Raw genomic sequence first — 23,973 nt, 5'->3', positions numbered from 1 at the left:
CCTCAAGGCAATTCCAGCTGGGTCTTGTTTTTATTGCTGCCCGTGCACCAAAGCAAAGCTGCAAAATATTGATCACAATCATCCTAATCTCTAATGGTTTTAATTGCAGATTGCTTTACAAACCACAAAGAGGTAAACAAACCTCAAAATGTAACCCAAAATGTATCTCTTTATCTATGTTAATTTATGCATTGGATCCAGTTTGTAGCTTCTGTTCTAGCGCCATACAGATAAAAGTGAGGGTGACTTTAGACTTCCTGAATCAATGATGATCTTAGCCTGAGCTGATCTGAGTTTAACATGAAGACAAATGATGATGCTTTAGAAAAAGGTCTACATGTTGCATGAGTGATACTGCAGAGCAAAGATCTGTTTTAATAAGTTAAGTGTTTTTTTTTTTTATACACCAAACGACACTGCCTGGTCAAACAACTCGCACCTGTAGCTGTAATTACAGCACACAATGTGGTGTCCAGTTCATGTGTCCTCATGCTCCCAGAACCATTCTTTAACAATTTGAGGCCTGAAATATGCCTGGACCACCAAGGAAGAAATATCACATAGATGTGATACCCTGATCATTCAGTACATTCATGTCATCAGCTGACTTCATTTTATTGCTTTATAACATTGCTAGACCTAGATCTGACCGACTAAAGCAACCCCAGGTCATAACACTGCCTCCAGAGGCTTGTACAGAGGGGTGCATTAGCTTCAAGCATTTTACCTTGATCGCTTTATAATAGGGGCTCATCAGAACATATGACCTTTTCACATTGCTCCAAAATCCAATCTTTATACTCTCTCGCAAATTGATGCCTTTTTTACTGATTAGTCTCACTAACAAGTGGTTTTCTTATGGACATACAGCTGTGTAGTCCCCATCCTCTGAATTCTCATCACACTGTATGCCCAAGTTCACACTTAACCAAGTTCTTCTTAGCTGTTTTCGTCACTTGATGCAGCCCAATACAGCAAGTCCCCCATACATATAAACTTTCAAAAACATGAACATCCGTGAATGCATGTCTAATTGTGGAAGTTGGATTACATGTCTGACATACTGTACATTGTCACGTGCATGCAGCGTGCATCCCAGGTGTCCGAAGCAAGCATGAAAGCAGTGGGGATGAAGCTGGCTCTGCTAATAAACAGCAAGCAATAACAATGGAGACAAAAGTGAAAATAATTAAGAGAATGGAGCGAGGTGAAAAATGGCAGACATTGCTTATTTTTTAAACATGAATCATTCAACCATCAGCGCGATTCTAAGGAATGGGGACTAGATGATGGAACATGTTAGTTTTGAACTGTGTTTAGCCAATTGTGTTGAATCCTGCTGGTTGTACATAGACAATGTTGTTGGACTTATGAACAAATTGGACGTATGAATCAATTCTCAGAACGGAATTTGTTTGTACTGTATGTTGTGGATTTACTGTAATTTGACACTTCTGAAATGGCGACTTTTTTTTTTTGTCCAAACAGTGTACCTTAATTAAGTCATTAAGCAACATATGAATAGTCTTTTCTGAATGCTGACATTTCTTCAGGAAATACAGACTTGCTACTGTATGATGCTTGCTGAATAAAAGCCTTCAGTGTTGTTTGCAAGCAATCTTAAAAAAAAAAGGCTGGTTATGTGTCCTTTAACCATTTCACCCATGCAGAGATGTTTTCATTTACATGACTGCGTGAACTGAATTTTTTTCTAATTTCCCAACTAGAAGTATAAAATAACTATTTAAGCATCTGGTTACCTCCAAAAGTGAAAAGGGAGAAGAAGTTGCCACATTTATCAATTAATTTGCTTATGAAATGTTATTGCTAAAATAAAAAAAAATATATACACTGATTAATTCATTCTATTCAGTTATAAATGTCTTGTTTATAAGATCATTTAAAGAAATAAATGTTTGTTAACCTTGGGTTGTTGCATGTGATGTCTTGTCTATAGGAGCAAGTTTATACCAGCTATTCAACAAATATTAATTTTCATAAAGACCTCATTTATAAATAAATATACATTGTATGGCCAATTAATTCTAAATAAAGAAGGAAGCTTAGAATTATGGGGAAGACAGATTTAAGAAAGTGAAAATCAAATTTTGAAATCGTCATTCATCATCATTTGGGGTAATCAAGCTTGGCTCATTACATTTGTTTGTCACAGAAGAATTTACTTCATTTTATCCCCTGTTCACTTCCACCCGTTCACTTTTTTTAACCTTTTGAGTTTTAATTATGACATTAACTTATGACATTTGTGGGTAATGAGCTGTGTGTTAATTTCATTTCATAGTGGTAAATACCATTTAAGTTTATCTTACTGCTAATTAAAATGGATGTTTCAAATCTTAAACCCACATGTATCACTACACAATGACTTAAGCTATTTTCACAGTGAATATCGATTAATTTTACTGTTAAATTTTAAAGTAATTGCTCTTCCAATTTAACCTGAGGAAACCCACCAAGCAAACTCCATGCACACAGCCGGAAATAACCATTAATGCTAACCATTGCATGCATAAATTACAATAACGGCATTACGTAAATGATGATTCATTATATTTAAGTTGTTAAATGTTCTGATGTTTAATCACAAATGATTGCATGTGGAAACTTACATGCTATGGGTGTAAGTGATAGGGAGGAGTGAGTGACGTGGAGGAGAGTATGTGTCTTGTGTTAGGATAAGTGGAGGCTTAAACACTGGTTAGACAGTGTGGGTGGTATTAAGAAGAGGAGGATTAGAAACTGAGGTGCTGATATATTGCTACCACTCCCAGCTCTCAGTTAAGGTGAGGATCAGATTTGTTTAAAATAGACTGGGATTACCAATCAATGCAGGGTGACATTTTTATGTAGGAAAACCATTGATGTGGAATACTTCCTCCTCATACTCAATCTCCCTACCCGCCTAGCTGCATGACCATGATGTGATTAATTGTTACATTTCACTCCTGGATGTAGGAGAAGCCAGTCCATGGCCTTTCCTATTCAGCTTTCAGCTGCAAGATTTTAATTCTAGCTGAGAAATACTCCAAATCCCAAATTTATGAACTTTGTCAAGTCAAGTCAAGTCGCTTTTATTGTCACATCACGTTACTGGTACACTGGTACCGTACATGTGAGTGAAATTCTTATGTGCAAGCTACACAAGCAATAGTGGTGTACAATTATAAGGATAAATATACATATGGATACACAGTAGTATAAATATTGTGCAAGTATTATTTAAAATAATAATAATAATAATAATAATAATAATAATAATAAAAATAATAAAATAATAAAATAAAATAAACTAAAAAAAAGTGAGTACAAGTACACATATATACACATACAGAATATACACGTCTATATATATATATATCTACATATCTACATACACACATATGCATACATGTATATACCCATACACACACGATTGTGGGAGTGTGTCTACTTGTGAATAAATGTATGAGGAATGTCCGCAATGAATGTTGTGCAAAAAGGCAATTATGTGCAATTGCCTCCCTGTTCAATTATGGAAGCACAATGGTCTGTAATGTCATTTCCAATAGATTGCACAAAGTGAATTCAGGGATGGCCGGCTCCCAGGTCTACATCTTTGCACAATAATAATATTAATAATAATAATAATAATAATAAATGTTGGTGACAGATTTTTCCTAAATTGAAAACCAAACACCTTCAAACAATGCAATAATGCATTTCTATGAACACACATGTTCAGTAAAGTGTTAACACAACTCAAGATTATAATATTTTTAAAATAGCCTGTAGAACTGTGACACAGTATAGTACAAGTATAATGCAAAATACAATAAAAAGAAGTTCAGTTTTATAGCATTACAGTAAAATCCTAAAATAAAAAACCTAATGAAATATTTAGACTATTGTGCTATAATAGTGGAATTTTCTCTCTCACAAAATTAAACATTGCTGGGAAATATCCTTGACTAAAAACCTAAAAAGAAATGAACAATTTCAAACAAGATTTCCAATGTTCCAATGAAAATTGGATTGGAAACTTTATTACATATGAAGTACAATGTGGTCCCTTTTTACCCTATAGTTATTATACAGTATAATGTATGTGTATAATAACTGTACCTTTTAGTTCAGAATCCTAATGCCTTTGTGCAAGTAAGTCAAATCTAAAACATACCAAAATGGCTAAATGGACAGTCCAGTGTATCCAAGAAAGATCCTCTCCCAAACAGGCAGTAAACAACTGGATCCTTGGTGCATTAGGATGGATTGAGGAAAAGAAGGAAAGAACACATTAAGATCTTAGATTCAAAAGAAAAAGTTAACCTGTTGCCTGTTGGACTTGTCTCTGTACTGGATGCCTCGTCTCCCACATTCCAATGTTTGATCTAACAATGTAAGCAAGTTTTATTATCACCGGCAGTAATCAGAGCTGGAAAATGTTAATGTACATATCACACAGAAGCAGGCAGCTACATATACATATGTTTTTAACATATTGATCTCTATGGAGTTAAAAACAAAATGTGTCAATATATATATACCATATTATATATGTGAGAATATTTACATAAATATACATTTATTTTGACTGAAGTATTGACATTAATTTATTGAATAGAATGAGTCATTTAATAGTACAAATACATAATGTTTGTGGAAGTTTGCATTTTGGGAAGTAAAAGCAGCTCTTAATGCTCTTAAGGCTAACAGTGTCACACTTATACTGCAGTTAGGTTTCAGAGAACAGTACACCACTCTCGAAATTCTTGATGCGCATGCTCTTAAAGAGCTCGCTAACCCTCCCTGTTCATCTGACTCCTTTACCCTTATAGGTGTAAGTGAATTCTTCTGACTAGCTATGACAGTTAACACTGAGAGCTTGAGAAGTTTTCGCTAACGTTTTTGGTACAAGAATAACATTATACAGTAGTTCCCCTTATACAAGGCAAATATCAAAATGTAACTTAAAGAGCTGCTTTAAAACAGCTATACTGCGAATACATTATTCCTGTGTCAAAATATTTAGGCCTGCATTAATAAAACTGATGGCCAGATTGGCATGGTGATATTTTAGAACAAATGTCATCAAAACAAAAAAATATTTTTTGATAAGTATCAGTCTCCTAAATTCTCTTCCCATTCTTTGAAGGCATGAAGCAGATACTATAGCCTACATGTAAGTGTGGAACTTCGGCTGCCTTACCTGTGCCACTTCCTGTGGATAATCATTAAAAAGGTCATGAAAAAATGATAAACTTGCATCTCTTTGAATGTCAAAGTATTATAAAACTAATATGATTTACCTTAAAATTACAAAGAAAAACATAAAAATTTTAATATGGACATTAACCTTTATCTAATGAGTTTCATATTTAATTTCAATTTATTATTGTAATTTTAAATAAAGTTGTACGTAATTTACAAAATAAAAAAAATTGGTATTTTTTCTGTTAAAAAATGTGAAAAAAATGTTGTGTTGAAATAATGCCTAAAAAACAGTCGACTTAATCATTTACAGGTAATGTCTGTAATTTTACAGAGATTTGTATGTAGTTTTTAAAAAAAGTAAAACTACTATAAAAATGTAAAGTTATGTTTTTGTAAAATTAGGACTTTTTTTTTTTTTTACAGTGCAGAATTACCATGTGAGCTGCCATGCCATAGTAGGAATGCATTTATAAAACAGTAATATGTTAGTGTGTTTATAATTGAATTCAATGCTATTCATTAACTGCTTTTAACAGTAAATATTTTCATAAGCATTACAGAAAAAAATCCATGTTTAAATTCCATAAAAATAATTATAAGTATAATGTAATTATAAGTATAATGTATAAAATGATGAACGTATTGTATAATTTATACATTTTGTCCTCATGAGCAAACAACAGCCCTGTCATTCATGAAACAGAAACCTTAAGAATAATGTTTGCATGCTAAAAAGAAAGAAACATATCAGCATAAATATAATGGTACAGTAATGATACCTCCTCATGCTAGTAAGTAATATGTTGGTATGCATAAGTGTTCTAACATAAATATATTGCTATTTACATTTACGATACAAAATTATCCTTGAAGCAGGGTAATAACATGTTGCCATACTAAGAAAGTAATAACATGTCAGTTTGCTTTTAACAGAACATGTCCAAATGCTACACATTAATAATACAGTGATCCCTACTGGAGTTAACTGTAACTTGTTGCCATATTTATAACACAATGATAACTTGATGATAGTCTTATAACACAGTATTAGCATGCCATCACTCCAAAAACAAAGTTCTAATAGGTCAGTATGCCTATAACACAGCAGCAACATATCATGCTTACAACACAGTAATAAAACATTAACAGAAAAAGATGACGGTGCTTGTTGACAATTTAATATAGCAGGATGTTTATAATAGAGTAATAACATGTTTGTAAACCTATTAAACAAACAATAATGGAATTATTGGAATTAAGAATTAAAAGTTAAGATGTTGACATGCTTATAACATCATAGTAATAAGCCCCTGTGCTTCTAATACACTATTACACAGTAACAATGTACTAATATGACCTTGTGGTAATAAGAATGTAATAAATAGTTTGACTGGTAAGCAATGCCATACAGTATTAACACTATCATGCTCATAACAGAGTGTATATATTTGTGACTTAATAATACTTGCCTCATAATGCAAGAATAATACTTTTGCATACTTAAAACAATAACATATTTCATTGCTTATAACATATTATTAACACAATTGCGTGCTTATATTATAGTGATAACATGCCAATCCATGGTCTCACATAACACTAATAGGCATGTTATTACTGTCGCAAAAATAAACAGCCAACTTTTATAACACAGTAATAACATTCTGGGATGCATTATAATAGCAATAACATGTCTGCTTTCTTATGACAGTAATAACTTGATATTCCTTTTATAATGCAATAATATCATGTTGCTGACCTTATTACACAGTATTAACCTTCTCTCATGCTTATAACACAGTTCTGACTTATTAAGATGGATGAAGAAGTACATATTGTATATGTCATTATTACTACACACAATTATGGGTATTCTGCGTCAGCTAGCTAAATAAGCAAACATTTCATGTCAAGAGGTCCTGTCAAGGGGTTGCCACAGCAGACTACACAACCTAACACTTTTTAAGGCCAGATACCCATTCTGATGCAACCCTCCATGAGACTGGCACTGCTTTCAGCGTCTGGGTTTGACCTGGTTATCCGAATACTGAATCTGAATAAGTGAGGAAACAAGTTCAGGTAAAATTTTAAATAAGACCAAATAAAAAAAATATATATTGATCACACTCGCAAACTAAGTTACTTGCAATCCGAAGTTGTACTTTATAAGGTATTGGTCAGAAACAGGATCTTTTTATGGTAATGACAGAATTTTTTAAGATTAATAGAATTTATTTTATAAAATTTGTACTCAGACCACTAGACATAGTCTAATTTAATAGTCCCACCTCATAGTCACACACTATTTGTTGGTTCAAAACACTGTGGGTGCTAAAATGGCACTGTCCCTTCAGCACTCATCAAGTGGGTAAATGAGGAGCAATGTGATCTAGAGCAGTTGCCACAGTACCAAATCTGATTGAGCAACCATAGGATGTCAATATTGTAGCATTTTACCGCCAGAAAGGATCTTGGAGAGACAGGTGAGCTTAATTGCTGCCCAATGCAATGGCTGGGAGTACTTTGTTGTGCACAGCACAGTATAGCATGAGCAGCACATTCACACAAAAACCACATGCAATTCAGCATAAGCACAAACTGGAGCACATTCAACAGGTCACACACCCTAACACACATACCTGGCTGAAGCCACTAACCCAAACACTCTTCCTCAACCTTCCTTCCTCAACAGGGTGAACACATTGAAACGCCTCGCAATGCATGATGGTCTATGCATGATGCAATGCATGATGCAGATCTATCTATCTATCTATCTATCTATCTATCTATCTATCTATCTATCTATCTAATCACCAAAAACATCTTATATTTTACATTTATAAAACAAGCTTATTTTTGCCTTGTAAAACCACAGTGGGTGTCCTAGAGCATTAGACCATTATAGAGGGAACACTGGCTGGGTCTAATGAATGTTAGATGGGCCAGTTACCTTCTACTGTAATACAGGGTGTAATAAAATATATGTAAATATAATTTAAAATAAAAGGATTACAATTTTGTTTGATTAAAACCTGGACCCTGGAGGTGTCAAATTGTCAAATGGCAACAGAGATAATTAATATTATAGCAATCCTCTATCACATTGATATTACTTACATATTAAAAATGCCAAAATATCACATGGATATAATTTTGTGCCAAGTAATTTCTTTAACATAGAATTAAAACAAAGTGATACATATCTGCAAAAAAATAGAAAAAATAAATTATAGATATTATACCTTTTTAACAATAAAATTGCACTTTTCCAATTAGTTAAAGATTTTAATATGTTAAGTTAGAGACAGACTGCATTGTTTTTATTCTTCTTTTCTTAAAAATCTAACTAATATAGAAGCATTAATTCTTCTGCTGTGGCGCTGAAATATGTGACCTTTATTTTGAAATGTCTTCCCTGGGCGCAAAACAATTTGTGGACTCGTTTTGCCAAAATGTGCAGCAGGGTAATCTAAAACCTAAAGTAGATTCTATATTTTTAACCATGTGATTTTGCTAAAATTTATTTTAATAAGCAAAGTAAATGAACATTATTTAAAAAATAATAACTATAAGCACGCGCAGAGTGAGCATAAACCAGTAGCTCAGTGCAGCAACAGCAGAAGGCGGCATGATTTTTCGCACATGCGCACTGACGGGGAAACAGAATTCTCCGGAACCGGCAGGAGCCCATGAGCCGAGGAGCACTCGTTTCCTGAGAGCACCATCCCGGCCACGGCGTTCGGTCCATATACAGAAGTGTCAACAAGAAGCACGTGCTGAAGGGGATGTGAAATGCGTGCGAACACAACATGTTGGACTTTAACAGGAGCGACGGTGGCGTGTGTGCTCGCGCTTTACCTGCAACATGTCGCGCGCGCTGTCGCTGGTGGAGACTCAGGTAATGTGCAGCGCGTGCCTTTGTTTGGGTCACACGCAACCAATTCGTTCTGCTTCTCTACAAGCGAGCGTACGCGCGTGCACTTCACCGCGAGCGTTTAATAGCTTAATGCACAGGTTTGGAGTCTCAGTGTCCTGGGAATTTTAGTGTTTCCCCTCCCTATAACCAGTTGCTATAATAGTTGATGTCTGTGTTCAGGGGTAAGTAGCTAATGCATGCCTGAAACTCAGCAAACGTCGCCAGATGACCTCACAAATTAATTAATTTATTAATAATATAATTGTCTATCTGTCTATCAATCTATCTATCCATTATGCTTATCCTGTGTACGTGGGGGTCCTGGAGCCTTTCCCAGAAGACTTGGGGCTTAGGTATTGATTCTTTAATACTTTCCTGAAAGTTTGTCAGAATAGAAAATTATAAGCAAATGCATAGTTTTATGAACAGACGTGTAGGAATGAAATGTAATGTTACCAGGTTTGCTCTATTCACAGAGGCTGAAAGTGTGTTTTAGAAAATGTTGTGTGTGTGTGTTAACCGTGGGACAGCATGGTGGCTTAGTGGATAGCACCGTCACCTTGCACCTACAGACTTGAGGGTTCAATTCCTGCCTCATATCTGTGTGCATGGAGTTTTCATGTTCTCCCTTTGCTACAATGGGTATTTCAGTTTCCTCCTACAGTCCAGACATACAGACAATTAAATTGGAATCCCAAATTACCCATATTGTGTGTGTGTGTGTGTGTGTGTGTGCGCCCTGCGATGGATTGGCACCCTGTCCAGAGTGTGCCGTAACATGTGCCCAAAGTCTCCTGGGATAGGCTCCAGACACCTGCATTCATAAAAGATGAATGAATGGACAGCAGATGATGAGGAACATAAAAAGATCAAGCACTGAGAGACCAGCTTTTATTTTTACTCAGACAGGATGTTTAGCATAACACAAATTCATACAGCTGAGAAGCGTGACCCTGATGAGGGTGTGCAGAATGAGGGTGAGATAACCAGTACAGAGAGAGAGAGAGTCAGACTGAGGTATAGTTAATGTATTAAGTACCTCTATGAGGTGTTTTTTCCCTTGTGGATGTATTTGTGTCATTGTCAAAATTGCAGTTTGTGCTTATTCTGAGCTTATATTAAATGCAGATTTGACAACTAATATTTTGCAGGAAATTGTCAAAGCTGTGATATTTTGACATTATTTGATATTGTGCTGTGCTTAAAGCAGTATTATACAACAGTTAAATCAAACTAAATAATCTGATTGGATGAAAGACTTTCTACAAGTGGTGATAATAGAGGGTAACAGCACTGGGACATTTAACAATATGTATCACACTGCTATTTATACTAACTGTTGGTGCAGTACTGAGGAGAGAGCAACTGCCTGCCAAAACCCACATTCAGAACCAGTTACGAATGTACTTTAAGCAAGAAATCACATACAAGGTTATGTGAACTTGAACAACATGGCTGAATCCCAAATCCCTCTGTAAACAAAATAACATTGTGGACATCAGCACAGCAGTGGTGCCTATTTTTGATGGTGACTGCATGACAGTCACGCTAATAACCAGCACTACAGCAGACCGCAAATGTGATATTGCTTAATTACTGTTGTTGGTTTGCTCCCATTGAGGGGTTGCTACAGTGGACCATGTATATAGGCAAATGTATATGTATGTACATAGGTATGTATACAAAATGTAGGCAAAACTTTCATAACATGTAAATCATGACCTACCAGACTTGTTTCATGTAAAAAAAAAAAAAAAAAAGGAAAAACCTTGTTATAATGGTGCTCAAATAAAAAATGGGGTCTATAGGTAAATGGAAATTTATGCTGCCATAGCTTTTGTTGTTTATGAAACCAGGTTTATGGCTCGCTAGTTCTAATATTAGTATAACAAGCTAGAGTAGATTTTAAAATGACAATATACCAGAAAAAAAGGCAAAGGGCTCCCAGCTGAGACTCTGAGACAAGACATGGCTTTCAAGGGTGCCAATAGCATGGCATGTTTAAGACTTGACTGTCATGTCCCAAACTGTCAATCACCTTATCAACCATGCCCTGTAAAATCCAGTCAAATAACTCTTGTAACAATGACCGGAAAATATTAATGAAATTATTTGTTGAGCTATAAGTTACAATGCAAGTTGTGCTGCAAAGGTAATAAATGAATTTGACTAGTTCCATATAATTACAAAAGAATAGGTGGGGTTATTGGTACATTTAATTTACTGCTGTCTCTTGGCAGTGCATGCTCACAAGCGTCAAGAGACCAAGACAAGAGACAAACTCCATGCATGAAGATGGATGCAGAGTCGAAGTAATGGCGTTGAGTCGTCCAGACCTGTGCAATCCAGTTTGTATAAGCAGCAACTGTTATGTGCTGGAGAGCCAAATACAGTGTGTTTTGGACATTTACTAATATCTGCTTCACAATGTTGCAAGGCATGTCACTAGGTCCCCCAAAAGAACCAGTTTGCGTATTTCAAAAAAAGTTTTATTCTTATTAAATGCTTTGTGAATGTAAATGCACATCTTAATAGAATCTTTAATTAGAATCATTTCATTCAGATTAAAGAAACATTGCCTGATCATGCATCAGTATCATGGTGATTCTGATCTAGTATCATGGTGTAACCATGCTTATTTTTGCTGTATGATAAACTACACATAACTTATAGAAGGAGCTACTCACTTGATGTCAGCCAGCTAAAACCAGGCTTGTAGCATGGCGTCCATTCACTGGAATTAAAAGCCCAGATATGTTCCTGCCTTAGAAGATCATTGTACAAAGAAAGATCTAAAGAGACTGGATTTGACAAGGCTGGTGTGAATAGCGCACCTTCTTCCCCAACATCAGTGATTGTTGATTGTTGTGCCATTTCAGCCACAAGTCCATTTGTGAGATCAAACACTGATGTTGGGAGCGAACATGCTCTGTCCACGCTCCAGCATGTGCAACGTCTCCCCAAGCTGATGGTCCAAAATCGCTCCTAGTCATTCCAGTGGAGTAAAGTTGATTATAACAGCAAACGTAGGACTACATCTGGAATTGGACATTCAAAAAAGCACACATGTGTAATTAGACAGGTGTCCAAATCCTTTTGGTGTATTTGCATTGATATTTGCAAGGATTTATAAACACATTTGAGTGATCTGGCAATTGTCTCATTTGCTGTGTAAATACAAAAATATGTCTAAAATAAGACTGAAACAATGTCTGCATTTAAACAAAGGGTTAGTGGTGTTGCAGTGGCCAGAATCTTGTCCTAGTAACTTCTTCCCTTCCAATCCATGCTGGCTTTTTGGAGGTGGAAAAACCTAATCCCTGAACATGGTGCACAGAAACAGTGCAGGACACGGGTATGATAGAGCCAGCTGAATGCTCGGCAGAATATTTCCAGGTCTCCGTCTCGCACCCCTAATCCTTTTAGGTGTGCTGCGCCCTGGAGAGGCTAAGCGAGTTCCCCACGGGACTGCTGTTGTCTAGGAATTTGAGTGTGGAAATGATTGAGATTAAGGAGTAGAAAGACTGCTTTGGATGCCCAGTGCTCTATTATCACAAAAACACTTGGCTCCGTCTGTTGTTGCTCCTCTTTTCCACTGTATTTCTCCCCACCTTGATCTCCACTAGCTGGCGTAGCTTTGCGCTCCAACAAGAATGGCATGAATAAAAACGGAAGAGAACTATATCTGCCTTTGTATGCAACGTAACACAATTTGATTAAAGAGAGAGCTGTGTCCTTGGAGATGTTGTGAGCCTGACCTCACCATGTGTGATTCGGTCTGTATGAGTTTATGGGTGTGCTAAATCAAACGGTGAAAGCAAAGAAAATTCCAGCACTGAAGAGTCAGGAGCCTGTGCTCACAGATAGAGGAGCTCCAGCATGACAGCAAAACAGCCATGCACCACTGAAATGTTGGAACTGCCAATTTCAGAATTTCAGCAATTCACTGAACATTTAGGGTTGCATCAGCAAACTCAGTTTATAGGATTTTCCACTGGTTAGTGTGTGTTGCATCAGACAGCATTTCTCAGATTTTTGCCATATTTTAAATTTCTCTTCTGTTTGCAAACATCTCTGGTGTCCTTGGGTCCTAAAAAGTCTTCTTTCGTCTGAAAGTAAGTAAAAGTCCTTAATAAGCAATATCAATTCAGTTTTATTAATTTCGAGCTCATGACCTATTCTTGTGTGAGTGCATATTTTAAAAAATGTTTCAAATATCAGTGATATATTTTCAAATATTAAAACGTCAGGAAAGTGTGTGGAATTGGTGCTAGGATGGACTTATTTGAGAAATTTAATTAAATGTTATACTGTATGTCTAAGTAGACAATAAACATAAGTAGACAAAGTATATATATATTTTTTTAACATTATATTTTTATAAAATTTAAATCATGGTCTTTAAAGTGAATTCTGAAAAGTTAATTCGGAATTAACTTTAGTAATTTTTAGACAGTCATAAGGTCTCCTGTAGGGATGAGAGTCACCTGGGACCAGCCGATAATATCAGAAGTCAATTTGTATTTTGATTCTGGTAGCATCACAATTTTTTAAATTTCCTAATTCAGTATTTTTGAATTTCAGGAGACGCCTGAGACCTGTGTCGTTTACTAAATAGTAAACCTTTAGGAGACCTGGAGGTCACCCACAAGGGTTCAAGAATGTTAAAAAATTATGAACACACCTTACCAGTCAAACGTTTGGACGCACCTTGTAATTCAATGTTAATTTCTGATTTTTCTTTCTTTCTCCACTGTAAAACACTACTGAACACACCCAAAAAAATTGCATTTCCTTTGAACAGTTGATATTGAGCTGTATCTAATACTAATAGCCTGTAAAGCCTTTATAACGGCTCGAATCGGAGGTGCTGGTAATTGGTGATTTTTGAGCCTGGTAACTCTAAATAAACTTTTCTGCAGCGGAGGTTTTTCTTGCTACTTAATTGTCTAATGCCATCTGTGTTATTTCATAACTTTGGAACAAAGAATCCAGTATTGTTCTAGAATTTAGGAGATCAATCCAAACTTTTGACTGGTACTTTTCTCATTAGTCTCTGTATCAAAACTTAAATGTGTTCTCAAAAATGTGGGAGTTCAGTTCAGCACAGTATGCACCAGGAACACAGTTAAAGCAGTTAATGAATGAATGACTGCAACATTTTTTTTTTATCTGCTCTGTGCTGGTGATCAACCTTTTTAAATACCGCATGTGCGTGCAATATCCAAACCCAGTTTCCTAATACACCTCCTGCTCTGTCCAATAGATGGCAGAGTGTTGTGTTACTTCTAACCTACTAACATGTTTGTTTGTCCCTGCCCCTCTGTGCCAGTCTTTTAGTTTATAGATTGTTCATTTGTCTTGTTTAAGTGTTTTGTCTTTTATAGATGGTCAAATTCAGAAATTAAATGACATCAGGCACAGGGTTGAGACATTAAATATAAAAAGAAATATATTGTTGTGCGCGTGTGTGTGTGTGTGCTGTGTGTGGCATTGCATAAATACCTGTGGGAGGAAATGGATGTAGGATGACGTATATGCTGTTGGATGATTGAGGGGACTTGTGCCTGGAGAGTGAGTATGAGAGTATCTGAATATGTCTCTGTTCTGTCTACGTATGGGGACTATGGAGAGCCTGGATGTGTTTGCCCGTGTGTGTGTGTGTGTGTGTGTGTGTGTGTGTGCCCGCGCGCCAGTGCCTGCATGGGGATCAGGGGAACGTCACACGATGGAAGAGAATGAGCGTGTCGCTTACGAAATGTCACACTGGGAAGATTTGCAGGTTTTGATCCGGGCAAATTAATGCAAAACCCCAGTGCAAGTATTTGATTTGGGAAAACTTTTGGGAGCCGACTCGTCTCTTAATAATAATTATTGGGTTTACATTAATTTCCCTCTCTGTTTTTTCTACCACAGGGGAGTTGATCACCGCTGCTTGTGAGCTGGGGGTAAGCATTAGGCGTTATTGTTTAATCAATTCACTCATTAACTCTTAGAAGCATTAAGGAAGTTTAATTAAGTATGTGGGGAGAAAAAAAAATGCTTGATTAATTTACTTTGCAGGCTACAGGTTTTTTTTCTCTCTCTCCTTCATCCCCTTTTTATGTACTTCTTTTACTAAGTTAGAAGTAGAGAATGCTATAATTTGCAACCCCATTTTTCAAATCCAATTAGACTGAATGGTAAGGCAATGGCTTTTGTAGGCTTTGCCTTACGTATAGTATAAGGCTCATTATTCTCAACCCTTCTTTTTGTGCATGCATGTGTGTGCTTGTGTAAGCCGCGAAGAATGAACCAAATCGGGTTAACAGTTATAATAAGTTTTATTATTTAATAAAGTTTATTACGCTGCCGTGATCCTTTTAGGGAGGCTGTGGCAGTGTCAGTATGCCAGTAATCCCTCGCTCCCTCTGTCCGTGTGGCCTCGGGCTGGAGCGCTCTCTCCGGGCAGCAGGCCGCTGGCTCTACCCTACTCCTCCTCCCTCGAGCACTGGATCTACTCCTTTAAGCTCCCTGAGGCATGCCCGCTCCACTCTATCACGGCTGCCGACCTGTGTGTTCGACACTTCTGTAGCGTACCACACACGCACCGGCACAATTCCACCTCTCCTTCCTCCTTCCTCACCGTGCAGTATAGTAACATGCCTGCCTGAATGATATCACAACACGCACACACCAACATTTCCACCTCATGATCACCTTGTTGGCACTGCAGGGTGCCCTTCCTGACCCTACCATCTGTTTGCCATACTGTCTCTGTTTCTTCTGTCCTTTCCGCGCCCTCTGTTTCCCTCACACTCTCTTTCACTCTGCTGCAGTGTTTGACATTTTTCCTGTTTCTTCCCGTCTCTTGTTACAATGTCAATCATTTTCTCAAGATATGTACAGTTTTCATATTTCATAAAGAAACAGTATTGTATATTTAACAGCACACATTTGTTTATTTTGCTCCATAATTAGCAGCCTGACCAAATCTCAGTGGCCATGCTGTCTATACATGCACTGATTAATAATGTCACTGACATCCTGAAAAAACCCATCGCATGTATACGGCTTTCCTTATATTCTACGAGACATTTCATGATTACAATGTGTAGAAATGAAGAGGCAATCATTTCTTTTAGTGCCGTGTATAATCAAACCCGTATAAAATGTGGTCATTTGTACCCGTCCCAAGCTGCCAACACATTAACACTCACCCCTCAATTTCTTTTAAGGATTTAATGTCTTCAAACACTGCTTGCGGTCCCTCTTTCACTCTCTTCTTCTCTCATCTCTCAGACATCCCCTTACTGTAGAATGTGCCGTGTGTCTCTGCCATGCCTGTGTGTGTTATCAGGCCAGTAGGAGAGCAGCAGCCTTTAATAGCTGAGTCCTTATCGCTCCTGAGGGGACTTAGTGCCTAATTGCTGCGAATGCAATGAGACAGGAGATCAGGGCTTTGGAGGGTTATCAGGAGGAGATGTGTCTGTGTCAGTGTGTGTGTGTGGGAGAGATTGATACAGAGAAGCTGTAACTAAGAAAACAGAGGCCGTCCTTGAGTAGAGAGCAGGAAGACGATGAAAAAAAGGGGGGGGAGGGTAACGACTGACTCGGGTCACTTTGATCCTACACTGTTTTCTTTGTTGCAGTATGTCAGGTTTTTTAATATTGTCTTCTCTCAGGTGGCCCATCCCCCTGGATATCCTCTCTTCACTATACTGGCCGCGCTGGCTGTCCGTCTGCTTCCCGCCACTTCTCCTGCACACGCTGTCAATGTCCTGTGTGCTGTGCTGGGGGCCATGGCTAGCGGGGCGCTGTGCTACACCGTCTGCAGGTAGGAACCTGTTACCTGAGACTGTAAGTGGCTGAGGTTATCGTAAGACAAGCATGAGCAAGCTATCATGAGATATATATATATATATATATATATATATATATATATATATATATATATATATATATATAAAGAAAACTGAATTAAACGTGCTTCTGAATGTTATTTATTAGGTAAGCATTAGTAATTTCTTTTAGTAAATGAAATTTTTCTGGTTGAATATGAAAGTGATTTTAGTTACTCATCCATATTGCGAATGAAATGAGTAACCTTTTTAGTATTTATGCATGTCCTGGTATGTTTCCCCGTTTCATTCAGTTTTGACAGTGGCCACAGGCGTATTTACGCACGTTACGCAAAGGCTTCTTTATTACTGTAACTTTATAACTGTATGGGTTCGTTTAACGTAAGAAAAGCTTCTCTGTCCAGACTTTGTCCTAGAGTGAGTTGTGGCTTTGTTCTGCTAGCTGTGAACTCCTCATCCTGAGCTTTATGTGTAAAAGTTAAGGTTGCTTGTATTGTAGATGAAAGCTGTGTGCTTGGTATTCTCACAGAGTTTGCAGTCTGCTTTATTTGCCGTCATTACTTCTTTATTAGTGGGACACCTTTCGTTAGGCATACATCTAGAAATGCCAGCCGAGTAGAGTCTGACATATAGCTAGATTTCATACATTTTTTTAATTGGATTTGAAGCAGTAGCTCTAAAGTTTATTGTCTGATTTATTTTAACTATATATTTTTTCAACTATATTTTTAAAGGCAATGAAGTATTAAAACAAATAAAGACATTTAATAAACAAAAACTATTTAATAAACACCAACGAAAACCCCTGTGGTCAGGGGTAGCTCAGTGGGTCAGGGGTAGCTCAGTGGGTCAGGGGTAGCTCAGTGGGTCAGGGGTAGCTCAGTGGGTCAGGGGTAGCTCAGTGGATAAGGCATTGGACTACGGTTCGGAAGATCCCAGATTCAAACCCCACAACCACTAGGTTGTCCCTGTTGGGCCCTTGAGCAAGGCCCTTAACCCTCAACTGCTCAGATGTATGATGAGATTAAAAAAAAAAGTAAGTCGCTCTGGATAAGAGCGTCTGCCAAATCCCTAAATGTAAACGAAGATGAAGCAATACTCTCACAAAATGTGAGTATTTTCTAAAGATTTTCTGTTTCCTGCAGAAGCTGTGGTACATTTTTTAAAGATTTTTTTTATTTTAGACCATTTAACATTTGGAAGTTTATAATAATTATTTAAAAGGGGTAAATTGATTCTGAATTAATTAATTAAATCACAGTTTATCCATTGAGTAATTAAATTGCATAATTGATTAAATCGCACAGCTCTACCCAATACCACTTTTTCTTTTCCATACCCAAACCCGGGAATCAAACTCGTGATCTCCGGATGATAGGGCGAGCACTCGGAGGCAATAAAAACAAGCCTAACAAAAGAGAAATTTCCAGTTACGAAAATAAAGTTTCTTTACGAATCAAATTCCTATCATTGCCATTTGTTACAGAGTCTGAACCACTATTTTTTTTCTATTGGCTCAGTACTAGTGCTGAACGATGTGACCAAAATCAATATCACAATTAATTAAATGAGTATCTTAAATATAATTAATGAACCTTTGTATTTTTGCCTTCATAAATCACTGACAAGGTTTGTATTGTAAATATGCTTAACTAATAAAAGTGGGACCTTTTTTCTAACAATAGAGTTTTCCATCTTTCTTCCATGATGCAGAGAGGATGTGGCGGGGTCATGTGACTACACATGATAGTATGTTTTTAAGTGGACAGTACATGAACACACAGTGAGGAAAGTATTAACAAAAATAAAAAAAAGTATTAACTGAATTTTAAAAAATTGGCATGGAAAAGATTACATGATTACACTCGTAAGGTTTTGATAAATTTTTGATTAATTGCCCATCTCTACTCAGTAAAGCTCCTGCAGTAGATCTCATGCATGTCGTCATTTGCCTTTCTGTTTAAAATGTTAGAAAGCAGACAGATCTGTCCATATTGTTTTTACATATTTACATTTATACATATTAATACATTTCATTGCTGTGCAGGACTCCCTTAATGACGTAAATATTGTACAACTTGCCCGAGGTCAGAGGAGCCACTTCAGAAGTAATTGTGACCCAAGCTGACCAGGGATTTGCCCTAAGGCCACATGTAAAAATGCAATTCCTACTCTTAATCCAGAAAGGATTTAGATCCAATTTTGGATTAAGAGACTAAAAAGTCATTACCCACATCCTGGGCTTCCACCTCCCTCCATCCCTGCAGCAGATAGGACATGCGCACAAGCACGCACATACTTTCACACAAAGATGCAGAACAGGTTACCTTGGTGCGACACATTCCAGTGCAAAAGCCCACTTAGATCTTGTGTTTCAGTATAAAATCTATATTAGTAACTGAACGCGTAAAAGGTATTAATGATTTGTATTTTTGGCCTCATGCTCATCTACAGGGCTGAAAGCTAGAGCTGCCAAGTGTGAGATGCCAGGGCTGGGAGGGGGAAACATTTCAGGGCTTCAGATCTTCCGGTACTGTCTGGGATGCCCTTCTGGATTGGCATTGGGGTCTTCAGGTATACGCACTATGCCTGGTAGGAGAGCTGAAATGGCATACCACACCCTGCAGGAGTACTACCGGGCAGGCCAGTCCCCAGACTGGCACCTTACACCACTTCATTACTATGTGCACTTTATCATCTTATTCTTGGGCTTGCACATATAAATCTGTGGTATTTAAATAATGGAAATCAGAGGGATTTTTTTAAAACATTATTCTCATCTGTACAAAAACGTGAACACCAGAAGGTACCACTGATGGAAAAAGTTTTATATATTAGGGAAGGCAATACATTTAAGTTGATATAGAAAGAGCTAGCTGAGAGTGTGAGTTAAGCAATAATGTAGTTTGCAGTAACTAATCGATACCACATGAGTCAAATTTCCTCTTTATTATTTACATATTCATATGTACTAGCAGCTCCTCAGCATCATCTTTGATGTCTTTGATGTTCCAAGTCAAATGAGGTGGATGTCTGTGTGTACTAATGGCTTTGGAAGCCATTTCCTCTCAAAAACTGAGTTACCCGCTTCCCATTCCTATCACTTGGCTTCCCTTTGATTTGTCAATTACTGAAACACTTTTCTAAACCACATGGTTGATAGCCAAATTGAATGTCTTATTATGTTTCCACACTGGTGTGTGATGAGCCTTTGAGGAAGGCCGGGCTCAAAAATAATGATAATTGTTAAACATAGCGGGAATGTATAGCTGTGTGAGATCCTTGAACCTGAAGTTCTTGAGAACTATTTTTCACTAAATAATAATTTAGATTTTATTAGGTTTGCACTTTTCCGAAAACCGAAATCAGTTAGTCTGAGGCCTTTGATTAATCAAACACACAATTACACACAATGTCTCTGCTGGACAAAAATCATCAGGATTAGAGTAGTGTTTTGTTTTGAACAGCAATTTACAGTAGTATTTATAGTTCATTTGAATATTTCCCCAAATTATTGTTTTCTTATCACTAATCAACTGTTGTTTCCGTGATTGAGGTACAATCCTTAATCATCTAGTTCAGGCGAAGTTCAAATGGTTTGGTGATTGCTCCCTACATAAGATCAGGACCCTCATAAGCAGAAAGTAATAGAGAAACACCTCCAGAAAATTGCACTGAGCATTCTCTGTGTTTTGACTAAATATTAAAGTATTTGCACACTGAGATATCTTTGGCAGCATGCTTCGCCATTAGGTGAAAAGTTTTTAGTCTTGTTCAGGAAGAGCTCTATTCGGTTCAGGGTTGCGGTGGATCTAAAGCCAATTTATTTGCCTCAAGGCAGGAGGATTAACCCCAGATAGGATGACAGTCCATGGCAGGGCTCTGTGCTCTCACACACTCATGTGTAGTGGCAATTTATCATAGGCAGATTGGCTATCTGCATGTTTTTGGACAGTGGAAGGAAACTAGAGGAGCTACAGGAGACCCAGGCAAACACCGAAAGAGCATGCAAAACTTTGTGCTGACATAATGCAATTGACATTATATGACAGATGGTTTCAATTGAATAGTTTTTCAAATTTAAGTACTGCTTGAGTAATTGGTCATGTCACTCCTTTACCTACTGTACACGCAATGCACAGGTTGCATTAGTTAATTAGAAAATGACGTGCACACAATCAGGGTATTTAATTTTATCAGTCCTGCGTTCTTGTTTGTTGCTGATTTTATGGAAAATGTATTGAATGATTTGAGGTTCCTGTCAAACCTGCATATGGTTTACCTTGCTTGACATCTTCATTTACTAATAACCAACTCATAAGGTTCATATGAATCATGCGTTTTAAAACAGTAAACAACAATCACTCAGCATTTTTCACACCTTCTGAGAACTTCATTACATAACACAATCAGCCATTTGGTCTAAAATGTACTCCACCCATCCTCCCTGCTGCTTGTTCGCCCAGGCCTCTCTCTCCTCCACACATGCGATGGTACACACCTGCCAAGACGAGGCTGGACCAGTCCTCAGTACAGCAGTTGATTTCACAGCTGGCTACACTCCAGAGCCCACCTGTCTCACTGCGTTTTTGTTTTTCTAGGGCCCTTCACCATATGGCTGCTCTCCACATCACAGCCACCATGTTCACCCAGTCCTGCATGCTTCTCTAGCGTCTTTTTTAAAATCAGAAATCAGGTCATGCTAAAATGGCATGTAAGAAGGATTTCCAAGACTTGTTCAAGGCTTTTCCATTAAGAATACATTTTAATATATTGTTTTAAACAGTTTCTTTTGGGCAGGCTTGTCTTATTAATGGTGAGCCATGCCCAGTGTCGTAACACACAATGAGACACTGCTGATAAATGGCCACCCTCAGCATGACCAATGCTTCATTTGAAATACATGCAGTAATATTCCTTAACAGATGTTTAATAAAGAAGCCTTTTCCTCTGATTATTCGGTTCAGAAAAAGGGGAAATACAGTTATTTTACAGTATTATACAATTACTCTAATTTCTCTTTGCCTGGAGGCCCAAGATTGTGTCTGCTACACTGGAAGTCAGTATTACATCCATATTACATTTCTGCATCTCCACAGGCACTTCCTAATAGCAGCCGCCAAGCAAGGAGCGGATCAGCGTTTTCCTATTACCATATGTTCAAAATTAATACAGTCTATACAACTGTGCATAATTCAGAACCATGGTTGCCTAATGACTTTGCTGCAATAATGATGGTGGAAGAAATTGCTGAATGACATACACACTTAGAGTCTGTCCGCATGGTGTGGGTAGTTAGGGGATTAAAGATGGCTTGCTGTGGGAAATTGTTTTAGTGTCTGTATTGTTTGGGGAATGATTATTTTTATTTCTAACATGCGCTGCGCGGAATGCGATATAATGTCCCGCTATAATGACCTTTTCTTCAACCTTTAAATCTCCCTTGGCTGTTCGCATAAGTTTAGTGTTTTTGCAATGTATAAACTGAACAGCAGATCTTCTACATTTTAGAATAATTAATAATATAAGGTAGAAAGTTTTCTCAGTACGCCAGAGCCACGGTCGGACTGCCTGCTTCACGTTTGAAACGCTGGCCTCCCTGGAACTCCTTTAATGGCCCAAACGTATGGAAATGGGCTGGAGCGAGGTCGCGACTGTACAGCGGATGTGAGGATAACTCCCTGTAATGTGCAAGTGGCCTTCGTGACTGATTGTGTATTGTGTGTATAGTTTGTACAGACAGATGCCTCTGGGTTCAACTCACTGAGTATTCATTCACTGGAACAAATGCCGTGGGCTCTCAACCACCTTGGCCAGGATCATCATTCAAGGATGGACAGCCTCCTTTAAAACATTTGCACCTTTCAGATATTTTACTGCATCTACTAGTCTTATCACCGTACAGTGCTTAAAGTCTTTTACAAGTCATTCGGTTTTAGAAGTTCATTCACAAGAAATTTCTTCACGAGTCCCGGATTGACCCGAACGTCTTTTGTATTTTCAGTGTAGATGATCATTCTTTTATAGTAGTTACTAAGTCTGTGATACAAGTCAAAAGAAAATGCAAGCATTGAAATAAATATCTAATATTAGACTAGTATATTGGAAATACAGAATTACTACTACATGAATATTTCTAATTACAATAAAATAAAGACCGCACACTGTTTTGTTTGATCATCTTTAGGTTTGGTTACACCTGCAATGTGGTGGCATTGCTCATGCTCCCAGAACCACTCTTTCACAATCCTGAAAAATCTGTACCTTTTGGTCATTAGCGGCTCACTTTATTTTATTACTGCATAACGTTGGTCAGCCTAGATCTGACCAACTGAAGCAACCCCCGATCATATAACACTGCCTCCAGAGGCTTGCACCATGCATGATGGATGCATCACTTCATTCGCTTAAATCCTTGCTAAACATATGCAACTGGCTCAACTCACTATGCACCCGTCAGGCATAGTGCCCACGGTACAAGCCTCTGGAGGCAGTGCTATGATCTGGTGTTACTTCAGTTGCTCATGTTGGTCAGTGTGAATTAGAGATTTTACCATGCCTTTCTATTCTGTAGTTGATTTTAGAGACCGGCCGTTCAATCATCGTGTTGTTGATCTGTATGACAATAATGTGATGCACATGAGGTATGTATAACTATCTCTGCATGAGTGTTTGTTTTTGATAAACTGCTGAACAGATCCCAGGGAGCTCACCAAGATAAAAGCAAATACGCTTCTGAAGCTGCTCTCTGCAGTGTCACTCATTCCCTCTTCATCTTCCATCACAGAGCCGAGATAGAGAAGCAGACAGAGAGGAAGAAGGAGAACGAAAGACCCGGGTGGTCCTGCAAGTACAGAAATGTGAGACGTGTAGCACGCAGCTCATCAAACACCTTCCCTTAGACGAACTGACACTCGTAAATAGAGAGATGTCAAGCGTCATTACAGGCATAGAGATTTAGGAAGGCGAGCGAATGCAGCTGAGCACTCCTGTCAACCTCAGCTG

General features: G+C 37.7%; 1 protein-coding gene across 3 annotated transcripts in view; it reads left to right on the top strand.

Moving 5' to 3' along the window:
- Positions 1-8,658: 8,658 nt before the first annotated feature.
- The window catches only part of tmem260 (transmembrane protein 260), a 29,632-nt gene continuing 14,317 nt past the window's right edge, over positions 8,659-23,973 (top strand). For 2 of the 3 annotated variants that reach the window (XM_053509584.1, XM_053509582.1), the window contains exons 1-3: positions 8,659-9,109; positions 15,044-15,075; positions 16,792-16,943. In XM_053509584.1, coding sequence (XP_053365559.1) covers positions 9,004-9,109; positions 15,044-15,075; positions 16,792-16,943 — 290 coding nt within the window. In that variant the 5' untranslated portion in view covers positions 8,659-9,003. The remainder of the gene's footprint in view (positions 9,110-15,043; positions 15,076-16,791; positions 16,944-23,973) is intronic. The other variant, XM_053509583.1, reaches the window with a different exon arrangement.

Source organism: Clarias gariepinus, chromosome 13 (genome assembly GCF_024256425.1).
Source record: "Clarias gariepinus isolate MV-2021 ecotype Netherlands chromosome 13, CGAR_prim_01v2, whole genome shotgun sequence".
In the NCBI taxonomy this organism is placed as follows: domain Eukaryota; kingdom Metazoa; phylum Chordata; class Actinopteri; order Siluriformes; family Clariidae; genus Clarias; species Clarias gariepinus.
The sequence above is the reverse complement of the archived record's forward strand: the minus strand, read 5'-3'. Positions and strand labels throughout refer to the sequence as shown.